The 27,509-nt window shown below is 37.5% G+C and overlaps 3 protein-coding genes across 9 annotated transcripts; 1 reads left to right on the forward strand and 2 right to left on the reverse strand.

The window, feature by feature from the left end:
* Positions 1-2,094: 2,094 nt before the first annotated feature.
* Positions 2,095-15,028, reverse strand: LOC114716634 (oxysterol-binding protein-related protein 1C). 2 transcript variants are annotated; one of them, XM_028901665.1, is made up of 10 exons: positions 15,018-15,028; positions 7,917-8,569; positions 7,099-7,455; positions 6,029-6,128; positions 5,120-5,568; positions 4,679-4,834; positions 3,821-3,988; positions 3,380-3,751; positions 2,943-3,056; positions 2,352-2,519 (listed from the first exon to the last, which is right to left on the reverse strand). In XM_028901665.1, the coding sequence occupies exons 2-10, from the start codon at positions 8,328-8,330 to the stop codon at positions 2,352-2,354; spliced, it is 2,298 nt and encodes a 765-aa protein (XP_028757498.1). In that variant the 5' UTR covers positions 8,331-8,569; positions 15,018-15,028. The 2 variants fall into 2 exon arrangements, with proteins under 2 accessions (XP_028757497.1, XP_028757498.1); XM_028901664.1 differs by lacking the exon at positions 15,018-15,028 and having other exon boundaries at positions 2,095-2,519; positions 7,917-8,723.
* An 812-nt stretch (positions 15,029-15,840) lies between these two features.
* Positions 15,841-21,976, forward strand: LOC114716632 (histone-lysine N-methyltransferase ASHR1). 4 transcript variants are annotated; one of them, XM_028901660.1, is made up of 14 exons: positions 15,841-16,047; positions 16,189-16,334; positions 16,664-16,798; positions 17,285-17,569; positions 18,201-18,289; positions 18,369-18,450; positions 18,850-18,954; positions 19,065-19,155; positions 19,287-19,409; positions 19,586-19,692; positions 20,299-20,368; positions 21,156-21,219; positions 21,487-21,645; positions 21,762-21,976. In XM_028901660.1, exons 1-14 carry the CDS (start codon positions 15,930-15,932, stop codon positions 21,763-21,765), a joined length of 1,578 nt encoding a protein of 525 aa, XP_028757493.1. In that variant the 5' UTR covers positions 15,841-15,929; the 3' UTR covers positions 21,766-21,976. The 4 variants fall into 4 exon arrangements, 3 of the variants coding, with proteins under 3 accessions (XP_028757493.1, XP_028757494.1, XP_028757495.1); XM_028901661.1 differs by having other exon boundaries at positions 17,285-17,339; positions 17,451-17,569; positions 21,487-21,976; XM_028901662.1 differs by having other exon boundaries at positions 16,664-16,759; positions 17,285-17,339; positions 17,451-17,569; positions 21,487-21,976.
* A 299-nt stretch (positions 21,977-22,275) lies between these two features.
* On the reverse strand, positions 22,276-27,428 carry LOC114716631 (probable serine/threonine-protein kinase mps1). 3 transcript variants are annotated; one of them, XM_028901657.1, is made up of 6 exons: positions 27,126-27,428; positions 26,075-26,482; positions 24,841-25,796; positions 24,010-24,210; positions 23,375-23,536; positions 22,276-23,106 (listed from the first exon to the last, which is right to left on the reverse strand). In XM_028901657.1, exons 1-6 carry the CDS (start codon positions 27,289-27,291, stop codon positions 22,525-22,527), a joined length of 2,475 nt encoding a protein of 824 aa, XP_028757490.1. In that variant the 5' UTR covers positions 27,292-27,428; the 3' UTR covers positions 22,276-22,524. The 3 variants fall into 3 exon arrangements, with proteins under 3 accessions (XP_028757490.1, XP_028757489.1, XP_028757491.1); XM_028901656.1 differs by having other exon boundaries at positions 24,841-25,865; XM_028901658.1 differs by lacking the exon at positions 27,126-27,428 and having other exon boundaries at positions 24,841-25,865; positions 26,075-26,143; positions 26,229-26,293.
* Between the last annotated feature and the right edge of the window lie 81 nt (positions 27,429-27,509).

Here is a 27,509-nt window from a genome sequence, read left to right on the forward strand (position 1 = left end):
CACTCCAAGTTTAACCACCGGATGTCCATTCTTACAGTTAAGCTTATTAAATCGCTGACACACACACACACACATATAAATACAGCGGCAGCGGATTCAGGCAATGCCATGTTGAAAAACATGAGAAGAACAACACACAATATAATGCCTCAACACGGACTAGACCTTTCGTTCCAACCAAAAAAACAGACTAGACCCGTGGCACTGTGAAATGGATCACCCACTGAATATATACAAATACAAGGAATGAGTCAAGTGTGTTGTCGGGGCGGCAAGAGAGGCTTGTTTGTTATCTTGTGAAACAGGTAATTAAAATCCGACAAAGCGTGTTCGCCGCAGAAACAACATTTATTATTTATGTCGCTTGTCTATATATGTGGCCTCAGACAACAATCGAATTGCTATCTTTTCCATTTATGCCTGGTATTCGGCCTACTTCAACACATTTAAGACCCACTTTCATGGCTTTGCCTGTGCTTGACTACGAAGCGCAAGTAAACAACATTAATCCCCATCCAATCACAAAGGAAAAAGAACCCGCGCTAAGCGAGATGAGTCCTCAAACAGATGGCCACGTTCCGCCAAAATTTAGGCACATCACATAACCCAGTTTACAAATAACGCACCCATCGAGGTGGCAGCAAACGAAAGTAGGAGTATATATCATTATATTACCCGGTAAAAATTGTAACTTCACCTGCAATATATAGACATGCTAAACTATTGACCACAAAAAATAATTAAGTTGTCCCACAAACTCATTTCTAAAGCTCAGAACCAACCTATCCAATCAAATTGAATTACTAAAAGTTGGGTGTCATTTATTATCAATTTGAAAAAAAATCAATATAAAACATAAATTTGATGGAAAGTGATACTATTAATAAGTTATATACAATGCGTTTTGTTTTAAAGTTTAATGGAACATTTTTTTTATTGATTTTATTTTTCTCCATTCATTTTGTTGGGTTTCTTTTTCTTTTTTTGCATGTTTATTGGGCTTCATACAATTTTATTTTTATCTCTTTAATACTTCTCCACTTAGTAAATTTAATAAGATTTCAATAGTAGAAAGATAATTTTTTTTTAAAAAAATTTTCGGCACTTTCATCATCATACATTGAAGAGAAAGATATATACTCATCTGATTCTATTTATAAGTTACTTCCAATATATCTTATACAAACCAAGAAAAATCTTAAACTTCATTAACTCTCATTTAAAATTTAACAACTTTCTAACTTTAACCCCATTTAATATACATTATAGTACTTTATGTAAACAAAGTCAATACAATAATAAATGGAGGGTAAAATTGTATATTTATATAAAAAATTTCTTTCAGTGCTCTATAAATAGGATCAAAAAATATGTTCTCTCTCTGTCTTATAAATAGAATTAAAGGAGTATCTTGAATTTAAATGAACAGCTCCATAGCTCCAAGCCTCCAACTATTTTCGTATTGGCAAAAAAAAAAAAAAACTATTTTCGCAACTCCAACCCCGAAAAGGAAAGGCATAGAAGCATGGGGCTGGGAGGAGATAAGTTTGCTTTGAGCCCGCGAGCAACCAAGCTTGAACGCCTTGCCCTCCTCATTTCTCTGGTGTACTTCTTTTTCCTTAAATGCCGCGCCCGCCTCATTTCCCTAATGTACTTCTTTTAACTTTGGTTGGGGGAATGATATTTAGAGGGTGTTTGGATATCCTAAAAAGTACTTCTCAGAGGCACTTTTTTATAAATTGAAATAAATTTCTCCACATATTTACCTCGTAGACTGTAAAATCACTTCTGAAACCATGTTTTGGTTTTCATCCAAACACCCCCTTAAATGTCAAAATATTAAAATAACAACCAGCTCTCCTAATAATTGCAAATTAGGAGTTGCATTTGAATTTTGATATTTAACGGAATTATTTGCCATCTAATTTTTAAAAATTTTGTCAAAAATCTATCATCATTAGGATCTTTTGGAACTCAACTGTCACTCTCCTTTGTTTTTAATTTTTATCTCTCATGTAAAATCCTTACAGATATTGGCGATATAGGTCCCGTAGCCTAACTCCTGGTGCAACATTGCTCTGACCACCATATTTATGGACCGAAGAATTTTGCTTCCTCAATACGTAGTGGTTTATCTAATGCAATAATCTCAGGTAGAATTTATTTTATTTATTAAACAAATGATGTGCAGATAAGCTTTAAAATGAAAATGAAATGGGAAAAAAAGAATCGCATCACTAGCTACTGGAAGGCATTTTTATTCGGTTGGTTAGAGGAAGATCACTGGGAAGTATAACCGCCAACAAGCAGTCATTCAGCAGGCAGCAGGTAGAAAGAATTGAAGGAAAATGTCAGTCAGAAAGATGATCGGAGGCGATTTGGCCAAAAATATCAGGGCAGGAGTCCCAGCTTCCTCGCTCTCTGGCCTCCCAATACCCTCCCACGTAGCGGTATGAACCACTTGCTTTATCTATGGCGAACCACCGCGGTTTCCATCCCCTTTCTTGCATCTTTCGTGCCTACAATAAACCATTCAAACAATAGCAGATCAATCACAGCCAGAACGAATCAATTTATTTCGCGAATGAATGCGTGGCAAGAACTTCATTTGGATGAGTTATTTCCTTTTCTGATACACGTACTGTTAGTTGAATTTGTAAACGCAGGTCCTATACATCCTCATAATCACTCAAGTTGATAAGCCACCACAATTGTTTGGCTCAGATCATGAAAAGAGTGCAATGCCACAAGAAAGACGATGTCATATGGTAGACAAAAAATTAGAAGGTAAGTCGTCCCTCCCTCACCCTTCAACACGGAATGACATAAAACTCCCCGTTGGACCCAAGGGGACGGGAGGGGACTCCCCTCTGCAGAGTGATAACCTACTAGTAAAACAAATAAACAATGACATAAAGAACAGCGTAAAATGCCATGGGTACCTGGCGTTGACACTGTTCTAGTCGTAACTTCTCCGAATTTGCCATCTCATACGACCCGTTTTCCAAATACCTCTGGTCTGGTCTTAACCTGGAATCTGTAGGCGGCAGCTTCTCCTGTGTATTTGGGTAAACTTGAGCGTCAATTACAAGCAAATTTTAAACACAAGAAATAATATACAACATTGCACAGAACTTTTTTCCTCTTTATTAATTTCAAGATCTACTGTTTCATATATGATGAAGATCCATACTATATACTTGCTATCAAAACACTTAAAACTGTCCTGCTAATAGCCTAAATTTATTCCACTTCCAGCATGCATTTATGGCACAACAACTCGGCAAAAGCTGCACTAGTACCTTTCTTGCCCAATATAGTTAAAGAAAAAGATAAATGAACAGATTGGCAACATTAATCATAATTATTCAAAGCAGACCTTCAATCCAGGGGTAAGTTCGTTTAATGTGATGGCAAAGCGAGTAAAGTTATATCTAGTTGGAAATTTGGAAGGCTTGCTTCGTCTCCATAGGAGGTGGGCTTCTGATGAAGAGTCATAACCTTTCCCCTTCCCAATGCAATCTCCATCGACGTAATACATGCTCTCATCCCACTTTCCAAATAAAGTCGCCACTGTCTTCCCTTTCCCGTCTTGAACAGTACCCTGCACCTGGTGAGGATTTCGATCAATTATAGATTGTTCCTTGAATTTCAGTTTGCATGAGTATTCTTGGTTTCCCTGTATACGCATTGTCCCATAGTGATCACAGTACAGCTTTCCCAATATGAGATTGTATATTGATGTGGTAACCTGACAGCGCAAGTTCATTTCAAATTAGAACTTAACCAGGACATAGCAATTGAAGTAGCTCAGACATACCTTACTCCACTGAAAAACTTCTCCATCATCAAATTCCAAAGTCAAGATCCCAACTGGGTCAAGCTGAATTGATCGGCCCCAAAATTTGCTTTTTAAGTTGCTATCACCCCAAAATTTCCATCCTGTACCCTCACAGTGGCATGCAACTATCATGGGATGGTGACTGACCTGCGAGGAAGCACAAATATTAATAATTTCAATCATGGGCTTGTTTAAAGGCAGGACCCCATATCTCTATGCAACAAAAATTGAAAGCCTCTTATGCCAATTAGATCTTTTGAAACCTACGCAATTAATCATAACCTCCTTCATTCAACTAAACCAGACTGCAGAGCAGTTTTTTCTCCCTTAAGCTATATTCCGTCATATGCAGAGCGCATTATTCCTTAAACTGTTTTGGAGAAAAAGGAGAGAGAAGAGTAAAAGAAGGAAGAAAACAGCTTGAGTTTTTTATTTTTAAGGGAAAAATACTCTAGCAGTTCTAATTCTAGAACATTATCCTTGTCAAACAATACAAGTATATACTACCATATTGACAAGTCATATAAAAATCTAATACTTGGATCAAAGCAATATTTCATGTGGTCTCTGAACATATGGCTTGCTTTCCAAAAGAGTTGACAGAAAGCAAAATCACACGGAATTTCGTCATTCTTCACTTGCATTATGTTACTTCTTAAGTATCAAATAGAAAATGATAAGGGCAAAAAAAATGAACTACTCAAGAGAAAGATAATACTCCTCTGATCCTAAATATAGGACCCATTTTATAGTGTAAATTATATTACAAAATGGGTCATATATTTAGGATCGGAGGGAGTATTACATTAAAGGCATAATTCTATAGTTAGTTCAGACCTTCTCTGAGAAAAATCGGAGGCCTTTATCCGGATAATCAGCTTCATATGTTTCACCTAATAATGGATTAAATGGTTTGCAAATCCTCCCTTCAGTTGAAGCATAGCCAGAAACGGCAAAGGCAGCTACATATAGAATCCTCATAAGGCTATTTCCCTGCATGAAATCTTGCATAAATTAAATGCAGGAACAAGCAAATCAATAAATAATTGAAGGAACTACCAACAAAGCCCTGAAAACATTGCAACATTTTTCTCATACCAAATGCAGCTATTACCAGTTTTATACTTTTTCCCTGATCAGCTTTTGACTTTTCACCATAAAGAACGGTGAAAGCTTTAAGCTGACAGAGAAATGGCAGATATGAAAGCGTATATTGCTCGCAACGGTGGAACTTCTAGCAGAAGTAAAGAAAAATATCATGTTGTTCTCCAAACTTACCCGTCTTCCCCATTCATATGCACAATCCAGAAGATATGAATACTCCATTTCTTCAAAACATTTTTGCAGAGACGATATAGGCTCATTAAAGTAGACAGGCAGACATACTTTTGTTAAATCCTTGCCGATATTATCCTTAATCATCGACCAAAGACTGACACCTTTCTCTTTTTCAATAGGATCGGGCAACTTCTTACGTCGCTTAACATAAGGATAATTGGATGCAAGAGATCTAATCAAAGGATCTAACTCATCCTCTGATTCAACTGCGTATAGCCCGTCATCTCCTGAAGAAAAAGATGATACCCTAAAATCAGACCCATTACTTTTAAAGGAGCTGGATGATAGAAAGTCGCGGGTGTCAAAAAAAGCATGGTCATCATCATCTGTTTCTTCTTCTGCAGCATCATTTCTATCATTATCATCCTCAGATTCACTTGCACTTCCTTCTGCATTAAAAAATCAGAGAATGAGAAAAAAGAAGGAAAAGCAAAAGGTGCTGTTATATTTATATTCGAAGGATCATGAGCAAAAAGGTTAAGGAAATTAATTTTATCGAGATATATCACAAGGTAACATCAGCAAAAGCTACTGCTAACTTTATGGAGATATCTTCTGCACAAAAAAAGAAATGGAAAGAGATGGCAGATTCAAATAAACAATACAGAAAAATGATAATAGAATTTTTCAGTACATCAGAGACAAGCAAAACGCACTACCTAACAAAGAAAACGTCCAGATTAATCTTGCAGAAATGTCTAAAGTTTTGACCATTCGCAACTAGGGAAAAAGAAAAGTACATAATTGAACTAAACAGTGTGAAGCAAATACATCTAGTAATGGGCATTCGCAGGCAACATACGGAAGAAATTCCAGCTAATCAACAGGTGATACCCATAAAAAACATACCACTGAACTTTTCCTGCCTTAGTCTAGAGGACTCCTCTTGATCATTCCACTGTCTTTGGCTCTCATCAACGACTGTATCCTCCAAATCAACCTTTTCTGTCTACAAAAATGGAGTATAAATAGAAGTTCCTTACCACAAACGGGAAATAGAAATTAAATTTAAAGCCTCTCATTACAACTGTCAGGGTTGGGGGAGTTAGAAATACGGGGTTTGACAGATCTTTCTCCTTCTTTATTTTTCTTTCTTTCTTATTGCCGCAAGAAGATTAGATAGATCTACCTGAAGAGATGGAGAATTAAAAAGAAACCATCCCTCTCTTCACCAATCTTTACCATGACAAAATATAAGATAACTCCAAGTTTCCAGAGTTTATCAGGACAAGGAAAATTACATATTGCACATTGAAAAGAATATTTACAAAACAAGAATTCAGTAAGAATATTAAATATATTATCCAAAACCTGAATAATTATTTTCCTAATCATGATCCTTTATCAGCTTAAAAAGGATAGTAAGAATACTCAATCAGATATAGTACTTTAGCATCATTCTGTCCACGCTTTTAATTGACATAATATGCAGCAAGTCAGATGGCAGTTCTTATTCATCCTACACGAACTTCTTAGCAGATCATTCCAATATAAGTTTGAGTTATAATTTCTGAAAGTTTGAAAGGACTCAGCTATAGCTGCTAGGTTCAGGTCAGGAGTGATCAAAAGAACCAGTATGAGGCAGGAAATTGGCAGAACACTGACTATTTATTTGGTTACAAATACAGATGCTAACCAAATGAATGAATTTTATAAAGAAGCCATAAAAATTATGACTTTAGTTGTAGGGATACAAATGAATGACCGAAATGAACGGGAGAAATTACAAATCTACAAGCTAATACACAATTGATAATCAGAATTTTCCACCTCTTTCTAAAACTAAGAAGGAGAGTTGGTGAACCCTCCGTTTTACTGATAAACAGAGAATATTAAGCATGACCACAATCCTGCATAGTAGTAGAGATCGAACAAGAACACCCAATTTGATTGGCACGATATTTTGCAGTTTTCGTTACCTCCAATTGTCGCATTGTATCAATAAGAGCCCATTGCTTCTGCTTAAGCAACACAAGCTGGGTTTGCAGTGCTGCAAACTCGTTTCTCATAATCTGCTCGCTATCCTGAATGGCTGCGTCACTCACACCTTCTTCCAATAGTCTCTGTCTAAGTTTCTCAGTTGAAATGGTTACATTATCTAACGGAGCCATCAGCTCGCTATTGGACATCCGGGGGAACATATCTTTTACTGCCTGCAGGGCCTCCATCCATCCCACTCGATCTTCACGAGTCTCCGCCCTCAAGTGAAGCCTCTTTGTTCCAGTAAAAATAGAAAAGCGCTTGTCATCGGATTTGCTTTCACGAATAGTTGAAACCTACAAAAGAAGCTGTCATCCAGTATAAACCACAAACAGAGATAATGTGAAAAATATGATTTCTGACGCAATCCGACATAAAAAATCCCCATTCCCAAAACCATACGAAGTTACGCGTCAAAGAACCTTAGTATTAAAGTCCAGTGATAAATAAATCCTGTAACAACTTCGGAGGACAATCCTAAAATCCGGCACGATGCTCACCCAGTATTCTGGGTTCCTGATCGATTGCCCGACATTGACTATCTGATTATGAGTAATGAGCAATCAGTTTCATAACTAACATTATTTTTGCAGCCGGCAATCCAATTATTGGTATTGGATTGGAAAAGAAAAATAGAAAGAGAAACTGACAGCAAATTACAACTGAAAGGAAAAAAATAGAACTGCGAATCCAAAGCAAGCAAAATTAAACCGAAAAAAATAAGAATATAAGTGGAATATTAGAAACGATAAGGAACCTTGAGATGGATTTCTCCAAAGGGCTTGCGTCGACGGTTGAAGTGCTGATGATACGAAGAGGAATTCTGGTTGCGGGAGATCCTTCGCATGGATTCTTCGCCAATAACCTTGGACCACTTCTCAGTTTCATGATTGACTATGATCTTATCAGGCCCGTGAATCTTATAGTACGAGAGAACACCGTCCTGAAGCACGAACCATCGAGGCCTCCAACCTTTGCCGTAATTAACCCACTTGTAAAGTACACCAGAGATTCCGTTCCCAACCAAGTCGTTAATCTTCACGTCCACCACAGGCTGTTGCTGCTCCCGCTGACTCAGTCGTCCATAGTCACTGTTGCTGTAATTACTATGACCGTGGTTGGTTGGACGGGAAATAGAATCGGATCTAATGGCAGGGAGCGGAGGAGGCATAATGATATCGGGCTATACTAGTCGAACTTGACGAAGGCGCGGAAGGAAGGATGCATACGGAACCAGTGGGAGAGGAGATTAACAAGTAGGGAAGCAGTTGAATTGGACGCGAGCGAACTAACGATGGCGAAGATTAGAATGTTCACGTTAATGGAGACTAGAAACCAATAGAAAGGGAGTGTAAGAGAAGTCGCGCGAATCGATGGAAGGGAAAAAAAAAAACAAATCGGCTGTTACATCTTAGAAGTAGTAAAAAAACAGAGAGATGTATTATATGTAATTATGGGACATAAAATGAGAGAAAAGGAAATAAATCTCAGCGAGAGAAGAAAACAGGAATAAAATTGTTGTGTTCCGACGAGATTAGGTGGCAGGGAAGACGGAAACAAACAGAAACACGGCAGTGATTCAATCTTGGTGGGGGCAAAAAGTGTTAAATATGAAGCGGTTGGTTCACAATTAGGATGATTCTCTGATCTCTGAATCTCTCTTTTCTCTAAACTAGCGTTCGTGATTGTCTGCGGGGGGTCTGCGGGAAGTTAAGGAAGAGGGGAGCCGCAGGAGGACACGTGGAGGGAGTAGAGGAGTTTATTCATCATTGGGAGCATGAGGGTGATTAATTTTCAAATTTACAGAGGCTGCTGCTAATAATAAAGAATAAATTATCTTAAATACTTGCCATTTATCTTAACCTCAGACGGTACAGTCATAATTGGTTTGAAGCTGATGACATTTTTAGACAGAATGGAAGATGGAAACCGAAAAACACAGAGGATGGTGGAATTAAATGCGAAGGGACTGAGAATGGAAACAAAAGGACAAGAGAATAAAGGAGCAGGGGAGCAAAGAAGGAGCTGTTCAGTTCCGTTCCGTGGTGACGCAGGCTTTGAGTAGTTGCGTTGAAGGTTTCGCCCTCATTCCCACGAAGGAGCCACCACGCAGTCCCGCACGTGCTGTGCGTTCTGGAATGCCCCGTGGAAAAACCTCGTTTCTTCCTCGCATTTCCCCCCTGTCCATGTGTCCCTTTCTTCTGGGTACTGTTTGGTAAAAAAAAAAGAAAAATTACAATTAAGTCCCATCTAAAGAAATTAAATACAAATTTTTTTTTTGAAATTATGAAATTATTATGAAATCTTAAGGGACCTTTTTATAATAAATTTTATTTGTTTAATTACCTTTTTTTAAGTTTACATTGACAACTGAAAAAGCAGTGGTTGACAATTCAGAGTGTAATGATTGACAACTATCACGGCTAGTTTGACAATTTATGCGTTACATTTTGTGATATGCTGAAAAAATATGTTGTCAAATCAGCCGCAATAGTTGTCAATTCTTACACCCTAAGTTGTCAACCACTGCTCTTTCAGTTGTTAATAGAAACTTTAAAAAAAAAAAGAAGGGTAATTTAGTAATTAAATAAATAAACTTTATTGCGAAAAGGTCCCTTGTGACTTCAGAATGATTTTATAATTTCAATAAACCTTTTTGTATTTAATTCCCCTAAATGGGACTTGGTTGTAATTTTTCCAAAAAAAATTGAGATGAAAGAGAGGAAAAAAAATTAACATGCTTCGTTTAAAAAACCAAAAAAATTATAATTTTTAAAATTTTAATTTAAAAAATAATATAAAAGCAATAACAATAATTAATTAAAAAGTTTAATCTCATTTCTTTTATTTTTTAAATCCAGCTCATTAAAATTTTTTCTTTCTTCTTTTTCCATCCATTTTCTTCATACTAAACAAATCCTTATCATTAGCCTCATAACATGTATGAATATTATCTCGTATGTAAGAGATGTTAAGGGTAAACCATTTTAATACCAAGTATTATGTGTGAAGAGTTTTATCTCAATTTACATAAAAATATTTCTTAAAAATATTTAAGTCTAACTAATAAAGAGTTGATCCTCTACTCGAATTCGAATTTTAGAGGAGATACCTCTATTAGAAGGAAAAGCCACAAATTTTGAATTAGATTACTCAGCTACTTGAATGCCTGGTAATAAGATTTAGAAAATACACCGGATATTAAATGACAGTATGAAAAAAGATCACAGAGAGGTGGTGAGTTTATTGTCACTTGTAAATTCATCTACTCTTCCCTATGTTATATTTAGTTCGTCACCAAATTTTGAAAATAGAATACCATGATAATAAAATTCTGCATGCTCAACTTTATCTTCATTATCAATTTAATTTTTAAAAATTAATCTTTATCAGGAGTGGAGTGAGTACCTCTTAATAGGGGCTGCTTAATTAGGGATTGGTCGGGACTCGAGAGAAAAAGTTGAACTTAAAAAAAAACAGAAAAAAATTATATTACTTGATTTGTTAAAAATTAAAATTGTAACTTATCGAACGATACTCAGTCAGGTTCTACTCTCCCGTGCTTTTCTATTTTAATTAAAAAACAATATATTTTTTGAAAGCAAATAATTACAATTTTCTCAAATAATATAAAATTAATCAAACAACTTTACATATAATGATTGATGTAAATACTAACTTCTTAATAAAAAGAAGCGTGAGCTGTGCACTGCCCAACAAAAAGAAAATCAAACCAAACTGACCTAGTTTTATGTGATTGTTGAATAGGGCAAGAGTTGAACCTCACATGGGATTTCTTGTGCCCCATTCTACGTGGATCTAAGCATAAGCTAGCGATGCTTTTGGTTACTAGATTTTAGTCATCTAGGGTGCAAACACTCTACCACTTCACCTATCAGCATAAAGCCTGTATTCAGTATTAAACTAGTCGAATCGGGGGGACTAGTGTTAACCAATGATAAACTGATTCAGATGATTATGTTACTATTTATCATATTTTTTCTTAATATTTCAATCACTTTATATTTGAATGAATTTCAATGATGATCTTGACATATACGATTATTAATTTTAGTTATCGAGGAATAATTATACCTTGTTATTATTATAATCAAATTATTGTCATATTTTTTTGGTATTTTGTTATTATTAGTGTTGTTATATTTTATTATTTTAATTAAATAATATTATTTTAATATAATTAGCTAGACTTGGAGTTGATTTTGATCCGATTAACTAACTTAATCACGGTGTTTAGCTACTTTTTTCCAAACCATGATTTTTAATCAAAAAGTGATTGTACAAAAATTATTGGATCCCCAGATTATGGTTTTACCTTTCAAATCATAGCTTTTGCTTATTACCAAACACCCCCTAAAACTGATTTATTGTACAGTCCAGTTTTGTTTGTTACGTGGCATTGCCAGTGCCACGATGATGATTTTGTGGGGTTCTTGGGGTGAGGACGCGAGCTGAGCTGTGGAGTCACTTTCAGTGGGTCTGAACAGTTTTTGTTTTTAAAAAATTTTTTTGAGGTCAACAATTGGTCTGAAGTCTGCACTCAGTTTGAGGGATTCCGATCGCATCAATATACGCGTCAGTGACTTAACGTGCACCCCGGTACACAGGATCACGGACAAACCGTTTCATCTCCGTATCAGTAATATTTACTTTAGCATTCACTTAAAACCAAAAAAAAAAAACTTTTGCAGCATTATTTTGACCAAGGATCCCGTCAATGTCTTCTTCCCCCACATGGATAACACGCGGAGGGTATCGGCCTTCTGGCTCTTGTCTTTCTCTCGTGAACATCATCAGCCAGAATTTCATGTGACATTTTATGAGTTTTTGAAGCATTTTTAACCCCCTAAATTTAAGATACATATAAAGTTCATCAATGCCGCTATTTTTTTTTTATAACCAGCATCAATGCCGCCATTAGTATCATCTTTCACCTATGAATACAACATGTCTTGTAAATAAGATTAATATAAACGATTTTTCACATAGCACAGTTTCTCAGGTACTACTTCCGATCTTAATTATAAGAGCTAGTTGATTAATTTGAAAAGATTAAGAAAAGAAGTTAAGTTAGCTGTTTGTAATAAATAGATGGTTTTTTTCCCCAAAATATCCTTACAATTAAGTGTGTTGGTTAGAATCATTATTGTTAAAAGGACTATCTTGAAAAGCAATATATAAATATGAGAGACAAAATGGATTGTGGTCTTATATTTAGGACCAAAATAAAAATCAAACGAGATCTTATATTAAGAATCGAAAGTATTATTTAATTAAGGCTCTGCACACCAATAACAATGACCAGGATAGGATATTAAATTTTTTTTTTTCGCTTTCTAAATAATTAAATGAATATTAACTATGCAGTTGATTAAGCACATATTACAAACATATATACTTCCGGAGCATTAAGCTTCCAAACTCAGCTAATTTAATTTCTTGTTTGCCCTGATTTTTTTTTTTTGGGGAAAAAATTAAATGTAGGATTACTTGAGGGAAAACCGAAGAGGTGCGACGTGGACCCATCTTTAACCATGAAAGCACACCACGTTGGTTTTAACTTTTCAAGAAAACACGCCACGTGGGTCATAACCTGAATCAAAATCTTAATACATGTCGTTCCCGCATGTTGGTCATTCCAAGTGCTGCTGCCTGTTGAAATCAGAATCCGGAACATCGTAAAAGGAAGAGTAGCAATATTTTCCCGGCAGATTAAACTTAACGATGACAGAAGAAGGAGCAGATGGAAGGTGGAGAAGAAGCCGCGAGGTGGTACACCCCGGGGGGGGGGGTTTTCCTGGTCCGTTTGCGCGTCTGTTACCGCGCCACACACAATCATCCAAACAGTAGTTCCATGTGACAAAAAGGTCCAAACAGTGAGAGTAGCACGGCACAGGAGTTGTCGGTCCTCCGTTAATTCCTTCACTTGAAGGGACCCACTCCTCCGTTCCTCATCAGTGACACGCTGGCTCACCGTCCTTTTAATCTTGACGCCAACGCTAAAGTGTAAAAATTTAAAAAAGTACTAGTGGACAAAACAGGCATGTTCACATCTAATGCGCCCAAAAGGATGGTAAAGTACATTTGTTCTGGCTCTCTAGCTCCTCCCTTGTGAACACACGCTTCTGGGTTCTGCCTATCACTTCACCTCAATAATTGAGCCAGTCATACGTGTGTTACCTCGCCAGGCTCCAGTTTCGAAGCCTAAAATTCCGTTGTGGATCATGTCAAAAATAGAAAGTGCATCGCCACTTAATAAGTGTTAAAAAGTCGAGGCATCCGAAATCCAAATGAGAGCACATTGGCCCACCAGGCCTGCTTCTTTCCACGGGATCATCCCAAGGGGATCTTTGACTAACCTTATCTTTAATTTTCAACGTTAAACGATTCGCGCGGATCTTTCTTCCCCCACAGTCTCTGTTTCGTGCCACATCCTTGTCTGGTACTGCCTTTGATGAGAAAGATGCAATCTCGGGTTTGCTTTATAGCTTTGTTTTGGTCATTCGCAGTCACTGCAGCATCTCAAAAGAAATGCGCTTTAACTTGAAAAGAACTTCAAGAGGGCGTGATTTTCATACGGACGTGCCAATGTATTTCTTGTCAAGACCTCACATCATGATTGCCCAACACACTCCCCAATCGCTATCAGAACCCAACACTTGTGAAGCATACGCACCATTTGACAATAACGCCGCAAACCCCTTCCCCCATCCTGGGTTTTTAATGTTTAACTCGCTAGAATTCTATACGACGAGATTAACATCTATCTTCATATGCCATGTAAAAACCTGGTAACAAATGATATGTGTGAATTTTCAGAAGTGGTTTATTTTCGCCACTTCATGCAACACACACAACTTGCGCTCAGAGCCAGAGAAGCGATATAAATTTATACAGTATGATAAGAGTTGTCGTACATTAATAGTTAGAATAAGAGGCTGCTTGATGCAATTTGTTGTCAGCTTATTAATTACTGAAAAAACAGAGACGTTCCTTCGGAAAAAAAATATATCCGCAAGAGTCCCAAGAAAATAGTTTAATATTTCTGGTTTTAAAATTACTCACATCTAACTATAATAAATGAAGTAAATAATTATGTATCCTTCTTCCGCAATGAATTATGCGATGCAGATGGCGCGCTTCACCTTGGCCATAAAAGACCCATCATGAGAAGAATGATTGTGAAATCCATCCCACACTTGAAAGAAAAGCACTTTAATTTGTTGCCGCACTAATAGTAATGAATAATGAATAAGTAATAGTATATGTTTATTTTCATTTCATTTTTCGAATTGTTGTGATTTCACGAGGATTTCCGTTGTAAAATCTTTTCCGCTTATAATCTGACATACTATGTTATTGTTTTAAATGATATTGAGTCTGCATCTACTGATTCAAATATAATAGTATCTTGTAATATTAATATAAGTATGAAAAGGGATGTTTTGCGTACATGAAAAAATAAAATTTGTTTAACTCGAAAGATTTTTTTTATTATTTTTCAAAAGAGAAAACCCGGCATATACTGGCATTCTTTTCATTTCTTTCATCATTTTAAATAAGGAAAATAGGAAAAGTAAGCTTTCACTTTAGGACAGGGAACGCAATCGCTATTCGCCGAGTCTGATGTAATTGGCCCAAGACAAAAAAAGAAAAGAAAACTACATGATCGATGAGGAACAGAGGGAGTTCAGCAAAATCATAGCTTATAAATGTAATAACCATCATTCAGACTAATGCAACCAAAGTTATTTTTTCGCACGAAAGCATATGCTTAACGTATAATTCGGAATATTCTGTTTATTGATGCACAGACTGAGGGCGAATTAAGAAATACCTTTCTGTTTTCATGCAGTCTGTCCAGAATCAGGGTAGAATTTTTCAAAAACGCCTTTTCGATGGTATTTTGTTCATCAGTTCTGTTGAAGGGCAGACATCAGTAACTCAACCTAACGACAAAGTGATGAAAAGCAAGACGGGGCTTGAGACGTGGTGAAAATGGGCCGATAGGTGATGAACAATTACAAGTCAGAGAGCATTGTCTCAGAGGGGTAGAGCAAAACTTCATTGATTGTCTTGTCATATCACCAAACACTCCTAACGCTGCATCTTATTACAAGGAAATGTGCCCCCTCCCAGAACCCCCCCCCCCCCAAAAAAAAAAAACAAAACACATACATAGGAAATGTGTCCCTTCCTTTGCTGCTTTTTGGAAATGACATACACCTCTCCTGACTCCTCCACCCCCGTTGCGTTACTTGTATTATTGGGTGCTATTCAAAGGCATTTCTCGTGGTTTAGGTTGCAAAACTCAGTTCACATACCATTCGCTAGGCCATCTAGTTTTGTTGGAATTCAGGAAGGACGTCTGTTTGTGACGTAGGATCCCAAGCAGCCCAAGAAAAGATTAGGCCTCATGAAAAATAGAAGCCTCAAATCTCCGGAGTGAGATCCTTCTTTTTAGTTTTGTCGAATCGAAAAGGGCCTGAGCTCGTTTTGATGATACTGTTTCTGGTGGGTTTTCCAATGTTGCAATGCTAGAAATACTGGGGCCTGGGCCCTTTTCTAATTTTCTTTTTCAGTAAAACGAAATGGCCAATTCATGGGACCCAAAAAAAAAAGAGAATATGAATCTCATCCGGGGGAAAAAAAAAATACATGAAGGCTGCAAGGACCGTCGATGATCAGAATTCACTATTGCAACTGTTTGGACTTTGGAGCAGCGCCTTGTAGAGCTGAACAAACGTGAATGCGAGAGACACCAGCAATGGAGGATTTGCAGAGTGCTCTAAAGGATCGTAATTTAACGGTTTCCACCGTGGCAGATAAGGGTCGCTGCCTCTTGGCTACGAGAGATTTTTACCCAGGTTTCTCTTTCTCTGTCTTTCTCTGACTACTTTAAAAGATCAACACCGAACTATGGACTATTATCTGGAAAACGATGTTATGGGTGGTGTGACTATTAACTGTGAAATTTTTTGTTAAAAAATGGAGCTTTGCGGTTGCAGGAGACGTGATTATAAGCCAAGAGCCTTATGTGTGTGCGCCAAATAATTCTTCAGCCGAAACAAGGTGTGATGGATGTTTCGCGACAAGTAAACTTAAAAAGTGCTCTGGTTGTCAAGTTGTATGGTATTGTGGAAGTACATGCCAGGTATGGTCTGGTTTGTAGCTGATTCCATTTTTATCGTTACAATCCACTCAGCTCAAGTGCTTGAACTTCACTTCAAGTTGCACAGTATAATTCCTGATGACCAATGATATGATTGTGGCCCCTTTAGCGGACTCAGTTTTGGGGCAATAATACTTTGGGTGGAGGTGTCGGCGTACTTGCCACCTTTTGGGCTGCTTCTTCTTCCTGTCTCCCCCCCCCCCCCAAAAAAAAAAAACTACTGAATTTTATATTCATATGGCATTGATTATAAAAATAGCTTTGGGTTTAATATATCTGCTCGTTGAGGATATTTTCTTTATGTTCATTAGAGGGCAGAGTGGAAGTTGCATCGTCTTGAATGTGAAGTTCTCTCAAGGCTGGAAAAGGACAAGAGAAAATTTGTCACACCATCCATTCGACTGATGGTAAAACTTTATCTTCGAAGGAAGTTGCAAAGTGAAAAGGTTAAAAAGAATTCCTTAGCTCTCTACCCTGGATTCAGTACAAGCTATTTAGACAGTTAAAGAATTGGTGTCGTATATGGAACTTTACGTAATTTACAATATAAAAAGAACTTCCAGTGTTGGTTTTATGTACGTGCACATCTTTTATTGTAATATTATGATTTACCGCATCGCACATCTTACCATATGGAGTAATTTGCAATAGGGATATCAAGATAATAGATAAAGAAGACGATATAGATAGTTTAAATTTCATCTATATTGACAATTGGTAAGTTGGTAGATTGTGCTTGCTTTCCTTGTTAATATTTCATTTTCTATCCTAATTTTAGTTGCATTTATGTCTGACATCATTAAGTTGCTACTGAGGATTTGTAATTCTCTTAATATTACACTTTGATACCTTAATAAATTTTTGATGTCTGGGACCATTTAAATTGACATTGAGCAGCCACTAGATGATATTATGAGCTGTTTTATTTCCAGGTTATCCCAAGCACTGCTACAGACAACTATAGCTTGGTGGAGGCATTAGTGGCACGTATCCTTTTGTCATATTTTGTCTTTATGTCTATTGTACTTAACACGGTTCTGTATATGTTTTCTCACATATCAATGATGATTGTTATTTTTGACACACACTTCCATCTAGACATGTCTGACATCAATGAGGGACAGCTGGTTCTGTACGCGCAGATGGCTAATCTTGTAAACTTAATATTACAGTGGCCTGAAATCAACATAAAAGAGATTGCGGAAAATTTTTCCAGGGTACCATGCTTTAACAATCAATATTATCTTATATAATTGTTGGAAGTTGCTCGCATTTGAAATCATGAGTGCTGAAATCCTGTGGACTGAGATTCTGATTATGTGTCCATTGGTGTGAAGTGCTTCTAGATTTCTATAGAGTTGCAGTGTGAATTTGTTAGTTTAGCTTTAAGAATTAGTTAACCCCTTCCACAAGCTATTTCTAATTTGTTTGATGTAGTCTTGATGAGTATTTAAGCAGGATGATGAACCCTCTCCCCAAAAACTAGCAATTGAGGTGGGAGGACCAGCCCACTTAAGCTTCTCATAAACCACCTCATAATATTCAGTGAGAGACTTAAACATCCCATACTGCTGTAATCTCCATCAAATCCCAATAGGTATAATAAATACTATTGTCCATTTTGAAACTTGAGGGTGCCTTATAGCATTAAATAATTAATTTCATTCCGGACCTCATAGGGTGGAAGGTTGTCCAAGAGTAGTAACCAACTCAGGTCCATATTCAAGGCAATTGCACTTGCAATTGCAATTTTTTGTGATTTCCACTTTCAATGTGGTTAAAGCCATGCTTTTCTGAATATGACTTTCTTCTGAGTCCTTCTAAAGTTAGATCCTCCTAATCCTGCAGTTTGCATGTAATGCGCATACCATTTGCGACAGTGAACTGAGACCCTTGGGGACAGGATTGTATCCTGTAATTTCCATAATCAACCACAGGTAGCACTTAATGTATTTAAGTATATGCTGTCATCTTGCTCCTCGTTAGTCTTCTAATTTTGGCTGTATCATCGTATAGTTGCTTGCCCAATTCAGTGTTGGTTTTTGAGGGAAGGTCAGCTGTAGTACGTGCTGTGCAACATATACCCAAAGGTTCGGAGGTAAGTATTTCTTCGAGTGAGTAAGAATAAGAAACTTCTGACATCCAGTTCACTGGGTTACAAAGCTAGCAATGACATTTGGAAGTTCTCATGTGGTGTGAGAAGACAGTTATGAGCTCTTCATTTCACATTAGCCACGTGGCTTGTTTGGGCTTTGCTTGGGTTAATAGAAGCATCTAATGCCTCCATAAACATTTTTATAATGGACTTAATGGGCAAAAGAAGCTACTTTGTAGGTACATCATTGAAAAGATTTTGAAAACGTCTCATGTCCTATAGGTCATTAGAGCATTCCGTTGAACTCTTCATTGTAAATTAAAATTACTTTTAGAGGATAGTAAATTATATTTTTCTTTTCCGCTTCAAGTTCACTACTTACCATAAGCTGCCTGTTGCAAGGTGCTGATAAGTTACATAGAGACTGCTGGGAGCACTATGACTCGGCAGAAGGCTCTCAAAGAGCAGTACCTGTTCACTTGCACCTGTCCCCGCTGTGCTAGAATGGTACTTGCCTGGTTTCTTATGTTGATATATCTTGCTGGCTGCATAGCATGATATATTTGAGTATAATGTTCATTATGCCATTGGCTAATTGGGCTAAGTTAGTTTTTAAGGGACAATCTGATGATATTCGAGAAAGCGCAATTTTGGAAGGATACAGATGCAAGAATGAAAAATGCTATGGTTTCTTGATGCGTACTAATGGTATGTGGTTTTATGGTACATCCCCACTTTTATAAACACGGTGAAGGTTGAGTTCAGTGATTAGATACCTGCCAGGTGTTATTGTATGACTACTATCAGTAGGTCTAATTTCTTTATCTGTCCATCTGAAGATGGAAGAGGATTCCAATGCCAAGAATGTGGACTAGTCAGGGACATGGAAGAGATAAAGTTGATTGCAACGGAAGTAAAATCACTAACTGAAGATAAAGCTTCTAAACTTGATCCAACTGGCAGTATCCTTTAATATTTCTGCTCATAACTTATAACTGCAATAGCTACGAACTGAACTGTTCTCCATTGCAATACAATCTTATCCCTTTTGGTGTGCGTTCGCTTGATAAACTTTATCCATAAGCTACAAAATTGATCCGAAGTTCATGGCCGCTGTCAAATCCTTGATTAATAGTAGATTATCAGGATGCTGTTGCTGCATACAAAATAATTGAGAAATTGCAATCAGAATTATGCCATCCCTTTTCAATCAGCTTGATGCAAACTCGAGAAAAGCTTTTGAAGGTTGGTTCCTCTTTCTGGCTTTCTTCATGTCATGTCATTTCTCCTTACTAATATATTTAACTTTATGATAGTGAACTGTCTTACTAATGTTCTACTTAGTCTGATGTCTTTGCATGTTTGTTTACAGCATTATAGATTTTTTTTTTTGGGGGACTTTTTAGGTACAAGTAAATGCGTTTTCTTGAGGTTGACTTTGAGTAAATGTCTTGCCAAATATGGGTAATTTTTGAAAGAATGCCTAGTAATCATCACGGGAAATTAGAGGATAATTGCGCATGGAATGTGTACAATTTGTCGAAGTAACCTTCTGCTTTAGATGCTTGCAGAAGAAGCCTTATAAATTTTACTGGCAAGGAGTTTCCTGACCTTTATATATCACCAGTTTGTATGGCTAACCTTATTTCTTCATTTTTCCCTCTTGATAGACCAAAACATCATTTATCAAGTAAAAACTAGACTTTTCTTTTTCTCTTGTATTTGCTTCAACATGGCGGACTTCTTCCTCTGTGCCACATGAATGATGTAGAAAATGATATTTCTCTGAGATTATTTTATATTTTATATTCTGAAGGTTACATAGAGGTAACATCATGCTGTCCTTTTCAGTTATTGATGGAGGTGGAACATTGGAGAGAAGCTCTGGCATACTGCAAATTGACCTTACCAGTCTATCAAAGTATGTCATACTGCAATATGAATTCTCAGAAAATGGCATGAATATTAAGCTTCCTCACCATTCATTGCATTGGTAAATTCAGTTATTGATTGGTTTGATGATCTGACTGTTGTAAGATTATGTTCAACTTGCTATTATCCGTGTTGCTTTAAGTCATACCAATTGGTTTGTCATAATACATTCAATGGGTGAGTATTCCATATTCCTCTAGTTGGACGAAACTAATTAAGGAGTTTTGGAGGGAAAGCCAATGTAAACTACTAGGAACCTACCCTTGGAATATTTTTTTTCCCCTCACGACGACAATTTGCTTAAAATAATTGACAAAATATTTGGACTCTTGGAGAACTATGAGGGCTGCAAAATGTCTAAAACCGACATGCAGGAATGAGAAATGCTATAATTTTACTTCAGCATTGCAGTCTTGGATTGGATATGGCCCTAGAAATATTGGTATAAATAGAAAGGAATTATAAGATATCTTCAAGTCATTTTCTGGGAGAGTTTTAGATCGTTCAAAACTACCTGGAATTGTACATCGGGTATATACTCGTGTTGAAGGTTCCAATAATACTAACTAGCAGTTTGCTAGATGGGAAAATGAATTGTTAAAAGCATAGGACAATGATATGCGAGTTCCTAAAGCATAGAAAACCAGAAATTCCTGATAACAAGTTCAGTTTGTCGATTCACTGTAGATCTAAAACCCCCTGCTCTTATTCAGTTTGAGCTGCAAAATCCACACATGCTGCTGATGTCTAGTCCTGGACTTTCTATTCTATTACAGGAGTTTATCCAGCAGTTCATCCATTGCTTGGTTTGCAATATTATACTTGTGGAAAGCTTGAATGGTAAGAATATTCCAATTACAGTCTTAGTGGATTTTAATCTTGAAATTCATTTTCTTCTTAGAGAGGCTTTTGCATGAACAATTAAAAAAAGAAAGAGAAAAAGGAAGACCATTCACTTGAAGATCATGTAGAAGTGTCTGCCATTTCTATATGCATAACATGTGATAGATCACATATTGACCTAAAACATCGAAGAAACTCATGATTGGTCTATAATTCTAGTAGTTGCTGGTCTCCAATGGATTTGAAATGATAGTGTTGATACAGGTATATGGGGGACACGGAGGGTGCTGTTAAATCGCTGACCAAGGCAGTGGATGTTCTAAGAATCACTCATGGGACAAATACACCTTTCATGAAGGAACTCTTGATGAAGTTGGAAGAAGCCCGTGCGGAAGCCTCTTACCAACAGTCCTCCAAAGACAAGTAGCAGAATATAATAATTATTTCTTTTTTCTTATTGTATTATTTACTTGTTATTGAATTTTTTTTAATGTTCAAGTACTTATATTTTCTTCATCTAAATAAAACATGCAAATTAGATGAGTCTGCGCTTGGTCCGTGCATTTGGAGTGTAAGAGGTTTCGAAGTGTGTCATCTGGGCCATGTCATCAAGGAGAGCAAGTTTCTCTCGGGTCTGTATTCACTTGCTTCTTTAAAGCCCTTTTCAGTATGTGCAACCTTACATTGAATTTTCTATTCTTTTGTTAAGGCTCAGATTCGGTCATAATATTTAACATATATCTTTTTATCTTTATTATTACATTGCTCAAAAAAATATTCATGAAATCCCATTTCCCTTTTCCTATTTTATAATCCCCTAAGCTTGTTACTCGAGGTAGGCCATATGGAATTAATCTAAAATCAATTTAACTCTAAATAAAAAAGAAACCTTTAAAAGTGGAAGATGAATTGGACCAATTTTGACGTCATAATATACCAATCTCGGACCTCGTTATATTTTTATTCCATTTCGTTAAGTGAGATATATTAAAACAAGCCTAGCATGAATAGTTGCCATTTTTTCCGTCAGGAGAATTTAAACCCTAAAATCTATGGACAGCCAACTTTACTCTTACCACTTGAACTTTACATTTATAAAGAATAAGAAGGAAGATGCTGCTGGTACAGTCTCACTTTACAAAATGCATACACTGTTCAATCGATTTGATTGCTGCACACATTAAAAACCACTAAATAATCAGCACCACATCAAACATGAAAGTAAAGAAAAATGCATACAATGCAATCCCGAGCAAGTGGGTAACTAACAAAATAAAAAACCTGAAGAGCCTTTTGATGAATCTATCTTGCTTCTCTATCTGAACTTTTTAGTCGCTCATGCAGCTGGAGACATAGTTCTGACAATTGGGACAATAGTTTACATTGATGATCTCGTGAGCTAAGAGAGTGAGGAGTTATTAATTTGAGTGGGTCGCCAACCACCTGCTGGAGCTCACAACAGAGCTTTGAAGCTTCTGGGTCATCTATACAGGTTTCAGCTATAAATTGTAGCAATTTAAAACTTTGGTCTTGGAACGGGGAAGGCTGTGGCGGGGTTGGTGGAACAAGAAACGGATGTTGGAGAAGCTGAGGGATTCTCCATCTTTCATTACGGTCCCATGCTAGACACCTCTTCATGAGATCCAGAAGCCATGGGTTTGAAACGGGCTCGTACGTAATTTCATGATTCGGATCTGTTATAACTTTGAATTTCGCCCAGAACGTCTTGTACTCAGAAAATGGCGTCCTGCCATATACCATTTGATAGAGGATGCAGCCCAGAGACCAGATATCCGATGGCCGGCCACACTTTATGATATTTCCATTTGCATCACTCTCATTGCACATAAATGCCTCTGGAGACATGTAACTCAGAGTGCCCACCTATAGTATTAAGATTTAACTGAATCACTCTCATCAATACCACTGAGTCGTAAATATAGCTTATGACTTATGCATCACTATTAACCATGCAGGAAAATTCTGGTTAAGCATTGCTGCACTTTCCAGAACACAATAAGATACCATTGGTCACCCAAGGATAAAAGACAGCAGTGGCATTCCTCCATAATGGCATAGTGTAAAGAGAAAAATCACAACTATAACATGATTTTAAGTAAATGAAATGGAGTGAAGTTTCTATAAGCGCTACCTGTGAATCCCGTTGGATATTTGTTGTATCGCTCATTATTGCTTTGGCTATGCCAAAATCAATCAGTTTTAGGGAACCTTTGACAAGAAGAAAGTTAGCTGGCTTCAGGTCAGAATGCACTATACGTTCCTCGTGTATTGTATTGACAGCCTGAAGTATTTGCTGCAAAAAGTATCAGCGAAACAGACTCAGCTGAAGTTGGTACAGAACCGGAACAATACTGGGCTATCCAATCCAACAATATCAAGTCTAAGAGCATGCATACAAAATCTGAAGTTGATGTTCTGTTCCAATTCAGAAAAAGAAAGCAAGAGGAGGTAAGATACATCCATCATGATCATATAACCGCGAAAACAAGCACCAAGGATGTGATACTATTATTCAAGTGAAATATGGTGTGAAAAGATAATGGATTCAGCCGGTGGTGCCACAGAGACTAACAAAGCTGCTTATCCAATTTACTGTGGAACATAGTTAAGCATTTAGCAAATGTTATGGTCAACATGAAAATAGGCCCGCTATTACTTTTACATCTTTCTGAAAATTTTACATGCAAAATTCATATAATTAAATAGAGAAAGCAACCGCAGATTCAGATAAAGGGAAAATAATTTGTAATGTTGTAGATTTAACACCTGCCAATAAAATCGGAGCCAATTCTCATCTATGGTCTGGTTGTATCCATCCAGTTCCTTCCACTTCTGAGACAGCATATGAGCCAAATCAATTTCCCCATATTCAAGCACCATGTATATATATCCATCATCCTTGACTCGGCTGTCTTTACTAGTCAAGGAGCCTCTCAGGACTTCATCAAGCAAAGCCTTGTCAGTCACCTAAGTAAAAGCATTACGATACCACATAAGAGTTTGTAACATTCCTTAACAGAATAGGCAGCATGCGCATGTGCACACAACACGTTGAAAAAGAAAAGGGACGACACGGCTCATCAAAATATAATAGAGTGAAGTTAAAAAAATGAAACAAGGGACAAAGTAGATAGAGAACTAAGCAAATGTATGTTTAGAGGTTATAGCTTAAGGGACAGAAAAGTCAACAATAAAACCACACAGTGAGTTGTCTTGCAAGTAACAGTCCAACAGATATTTTCTGTGGTCACTTGGATGAAAATTTAGCAAGAACCAATTCATAGTGAAAGACAGATCAGCGGATGTTCAAACTCATGAAAATAGGAACCATAATTTGGTTGGGCAACTTAACAGGTCTGACCTCCCCCCCCGGGGGCCCTAACCCCATTCACTTTAGAATAAGGCTGTCCATATGATTGGCATTATAAAGTATTCAACTGCTGCTCCAAGCAATAATAAATTCACGTAAATCCGTGCAGCCTGAAACTGAATTCCATTCCTCCCAGTTGCAGCATGCAGCTTTGTAGAAACAAAGAATAGAGATGCAAAGCAAAAATATCATATAAAGAACAGCCTCTAAAAGAGTAGAGAAAATACCTCATAGTCAATCAGCTGTATGATATTATTCTTCCCCTTCAGCCTATTTAGATACTCAATCTCTTGACAGAATCCATATGCAGTGGCATAATCACGACCCTTCAGCTTGATCTTTTTAAGTGCATAGATTGTACAGTCTGATGATATTACTTTGTGCACTTCACTACTTCCTCCACTACCTATCTTGCCAAGCCTTTGATACAGCTTGCCATTTACCTTGAAAAACAAATCAGGATCATAGCCCCTTTTCCGAGTACCTGATGTGCTTTTACTACTTCCTGCCTTCTCTTGTTTTTCTGACTTAGATGAGTCCAACTTAACATCTGAAAATGAAGTTCTAGACGTTGGAGCCTGAGGCTGTATGTTGGTAACATCTGCAGATTCTTTCCTCTTAGATGGCTTATCATCACAAGTAGTTTTAGAAACGTTACTTTCTTTTAGCATGCCGCCTTGCTGCTCCTCACAAAGGTCACCATCCTTAGATGGTAACCCTGCATTAGCGGCAGAACTAGGGGCAACTGCTGCTTGTCCTGCTAACATTTTATTGGTCTCTTTTAGGTAAGTGCTAGATGATTTCACAACTCCTTGAGTTATCAGATGACTATTAACATTATTTTCCCTCAAAGGTTCTGCTGCCAAATGTGAACCGCTATCAACATGTGAATAAGAATAATGGGTTGTTGAATTCAGCATGGGAGCTGAAGATGAATGGACAGATGTTGTGGTAGCACATGAAGGTCCCACTACTGAAGATTGAGTAGCTGGCTGACTTAAAAAGTTTCTGAACTGCTGCAGATGATCCTGAATAGCTGTTGTTCTTTTCGCCAACTGGGAATTTAATCCTCCCTCAGATCTCAAAGTTAACTCAGACTCTGCCTGCAAAGCACTTTGGTGCTTTGGATCTTGATTGAATAAATTAGATTCTTCCGGCTGGGTGCTTGAAGCCCATTCCATTTCTGTCAATGCAAGTGAACCCATATGAGATGATAAGTTCTCCAACTCAGTGGCCTTTCCATCAACGGCCCCTGCATGTTGAAAGAAAAGAGAAGAAATATATTGCAGGGGCATAATGACACGCTTGGGGCATGCATAACACAGCAATTTTTTTTTTTTTGGGGGGGGGGGGGGAAGGTCTCACATTGCAAAGGAAAAACTTGTCAAAATAACTGATTTCACATGCTAGGTGTCAAAAATCTAATGTACTTCCACAGAAAATACATATACAACGAATTACCCTGGGCAGTAGTGTTGTTTCCTACTAAGAACTGGACTTTCTTCTGGCCATCTACATTTTGAGATTCCACTGGCAAAGAATGCATGGCAATCTTGTCTTTACAATTAGTCATTTCATTTAAATGACATTCTTGTGCATTGAATGAATTGCATACTTGGTCAAGTGCGTTGTTGCAACTGCCAGAAACAGAAGGTGGTGTGACTAATACGTCCTCCTGACCTTCTCTAATCATAGAAGTCGTGCTATTTCCATGTGCAGATGACTCCATCTCCGACTGAACCTTGCTTAAGGATATCTCCTGGGACTTCTTATTATCTAGATTTGCACCAACTTTTAGTGTAGAATTTCTTGACACCTCACGTTGAGGAACCATCATGCGCCTTGGTCTTATATTTGATTGCACTGTACCTGAGAAACTCTCAAAAGAAAGAATGAATGAATGCAACGAATAAAGATGCTCAAGCCTCATTTACTGAGGAATTAAACTGGTGCTTTATAAAGACAGGGGAAGGAAAGACTAATTAACACAAGCAACCAACAAATTAGACCGTCGTCCTGTAAATGGTGGTGTCTACAGTTATACCGATTTTATCAAAGACAAAACTATTTCAATTGCGATTTGTGATATTCTGACTTCAGAATCTACCCAAAGAAGCTCATTCATTGAAGTAAATTTTAGTGTTCTGCATTCCAAAATTCCCCTAGGGCAAACGCCAGACATTTCACATGTTGATAGAAAACGGAACGAGCTGTCGATTTACCGTCTAGATTGATAATCACTGACGAAAGCAACATTCCCCCTCCCCAACCTCCATCACCACCGCCCTCAACACCCCCCTCCAGAAAAAAGAAAAAAGAAAACGATGACAAAAGGCTGAAGAGTACGAACTGTTAAAGTTAAAACTCTAAATTATTAGCATCAAAGTCAGTAAGACTTCTGCTATGTTAAATAAAAGGCATATATTTTCAGATTCATTACACATCCTGGCTCACAAACAATGAGCCAGTACGATTAATAGATACAGTACCAAAGGGAGAGCAAGATAGTTACCGAGAGGACGATGACGCTTGAAGGCGGCCTGAACATGCCGAAGAAAGTCCGGCGGTGAGGATGAAGAGAGGGAGGATGAGGAAGACGATGTAGTATCGGGATTGATTGGACGGATCAGGTTCTTGGCAGTTGGAGGTGAGACCGGAAGGTTAGCCTTCCCATCCATGGAGTAATCTCCACGGCATTTCTAGCAGAGAAAAAGCCCCAGGATGGGAGTACAGAGAGCACCCACTTAGCTAGAAGACGTTCTATTGAGAAAATCCATTGATGATTTGAAGAATCCCATAACCGGGAAATCGTCGAGTGCCTGCTGCTGGGGTCGAAGGCGGTCAGACCCAGCTTTTGAAATGTCCCGTTTGGCGGTATGCCGAAGCTAGTGGGCTC

This window comes from Neltuma alba, unplaced genomic scaffold (genome assembly GCF_004799145.2).
Source record: "Neltuma alba isolate B1F8T4 unplaced genomic scaffold, ASM479914v2 tig00011683_pilon, whole genome shotgun sequence".
Taxonomy (NCBI): Eukaryota; Viridiplantae; Streptophyta; class Magnoliopsida; order Fabales; family Fabaceae; genus Neltuma; species Neltuma alba.

What these genes read in the sequence shown, in the direction of transcription:
- LOC114716634 (XM_028901664.1), bottom strand. Translation starts at nt 8,330, where the DNA reads ATGCCTCCTCCGCTCCCTGCCATTAGATCCGATTCTATTTCCCGTCCA. An exon ending in AAGGCAGGAAAAGTTCAGTG is followed by an intron (nt 5,569 to 6,028) that starts GTATGTTTTTTA and finishes TTTTTAATGCAG; the next exon opens with AAGGAAGTGCAAGTGAATCT. An exon ending in AAGTTTTTCAGTGGAGTAAG is followed by an intron (nt 3,752 to 3,820) that starts GTATGTCTGAGC and finishes TTGCGCTGTCAG; the next exon opens with GTTACCACATCAATATACAA.
- LOC114716632 (XM_028901660.1), top strand. Translation starts at nt 15,930, where the DNA reads ATGCGAGAGACACCAGCAATGGAGGATTTGCAGAGTGCTCTAAAGGAT. An exon ending in CTCGAGAAAAGCTTTTGAAG is followed by an intron (nt 19,693 to 20,298) that starts GTTGGTTCCTCT and finishes TGTCCTTTTCAG; the next exon opens with TTATTGATGGAGGTGGAACA. An exon ending in GACCTTACCAGTCTATCAAA is followed by an intron (nt 20,369 to 21,155) that starts GTATGTCATACT and finishes ATTCTATTACAG; the next exon opens with GAGTTTATCCAGCAGTTCAT.
- LOC114716631 (XM_028901656.1), bottom strand. Translation starts at nt 27,291, where the DNA reads ATGGATGGGAAGGCTAACCTTCCGGTCTCACCTCCAACTGCCAAGAAC. An exon ending in TACAGCTGATTGACTATGAG is followed by an intron (nt 24,211 to 24,840) that starts GTATTTTCTCTA and finishes GCTTTTACTTAG; the next exon opens with GTGACTGACAAGGCTTTGCT. An exon ending in GGCTCCGATTTTATTGGCAG is followed by an intron (nt 23,537 to 24,009) that starts GTGTTAAATCTA and finishes TACTTTTTGCAG; the next exon opens with CAAATACTTCAGGCTGTCAA.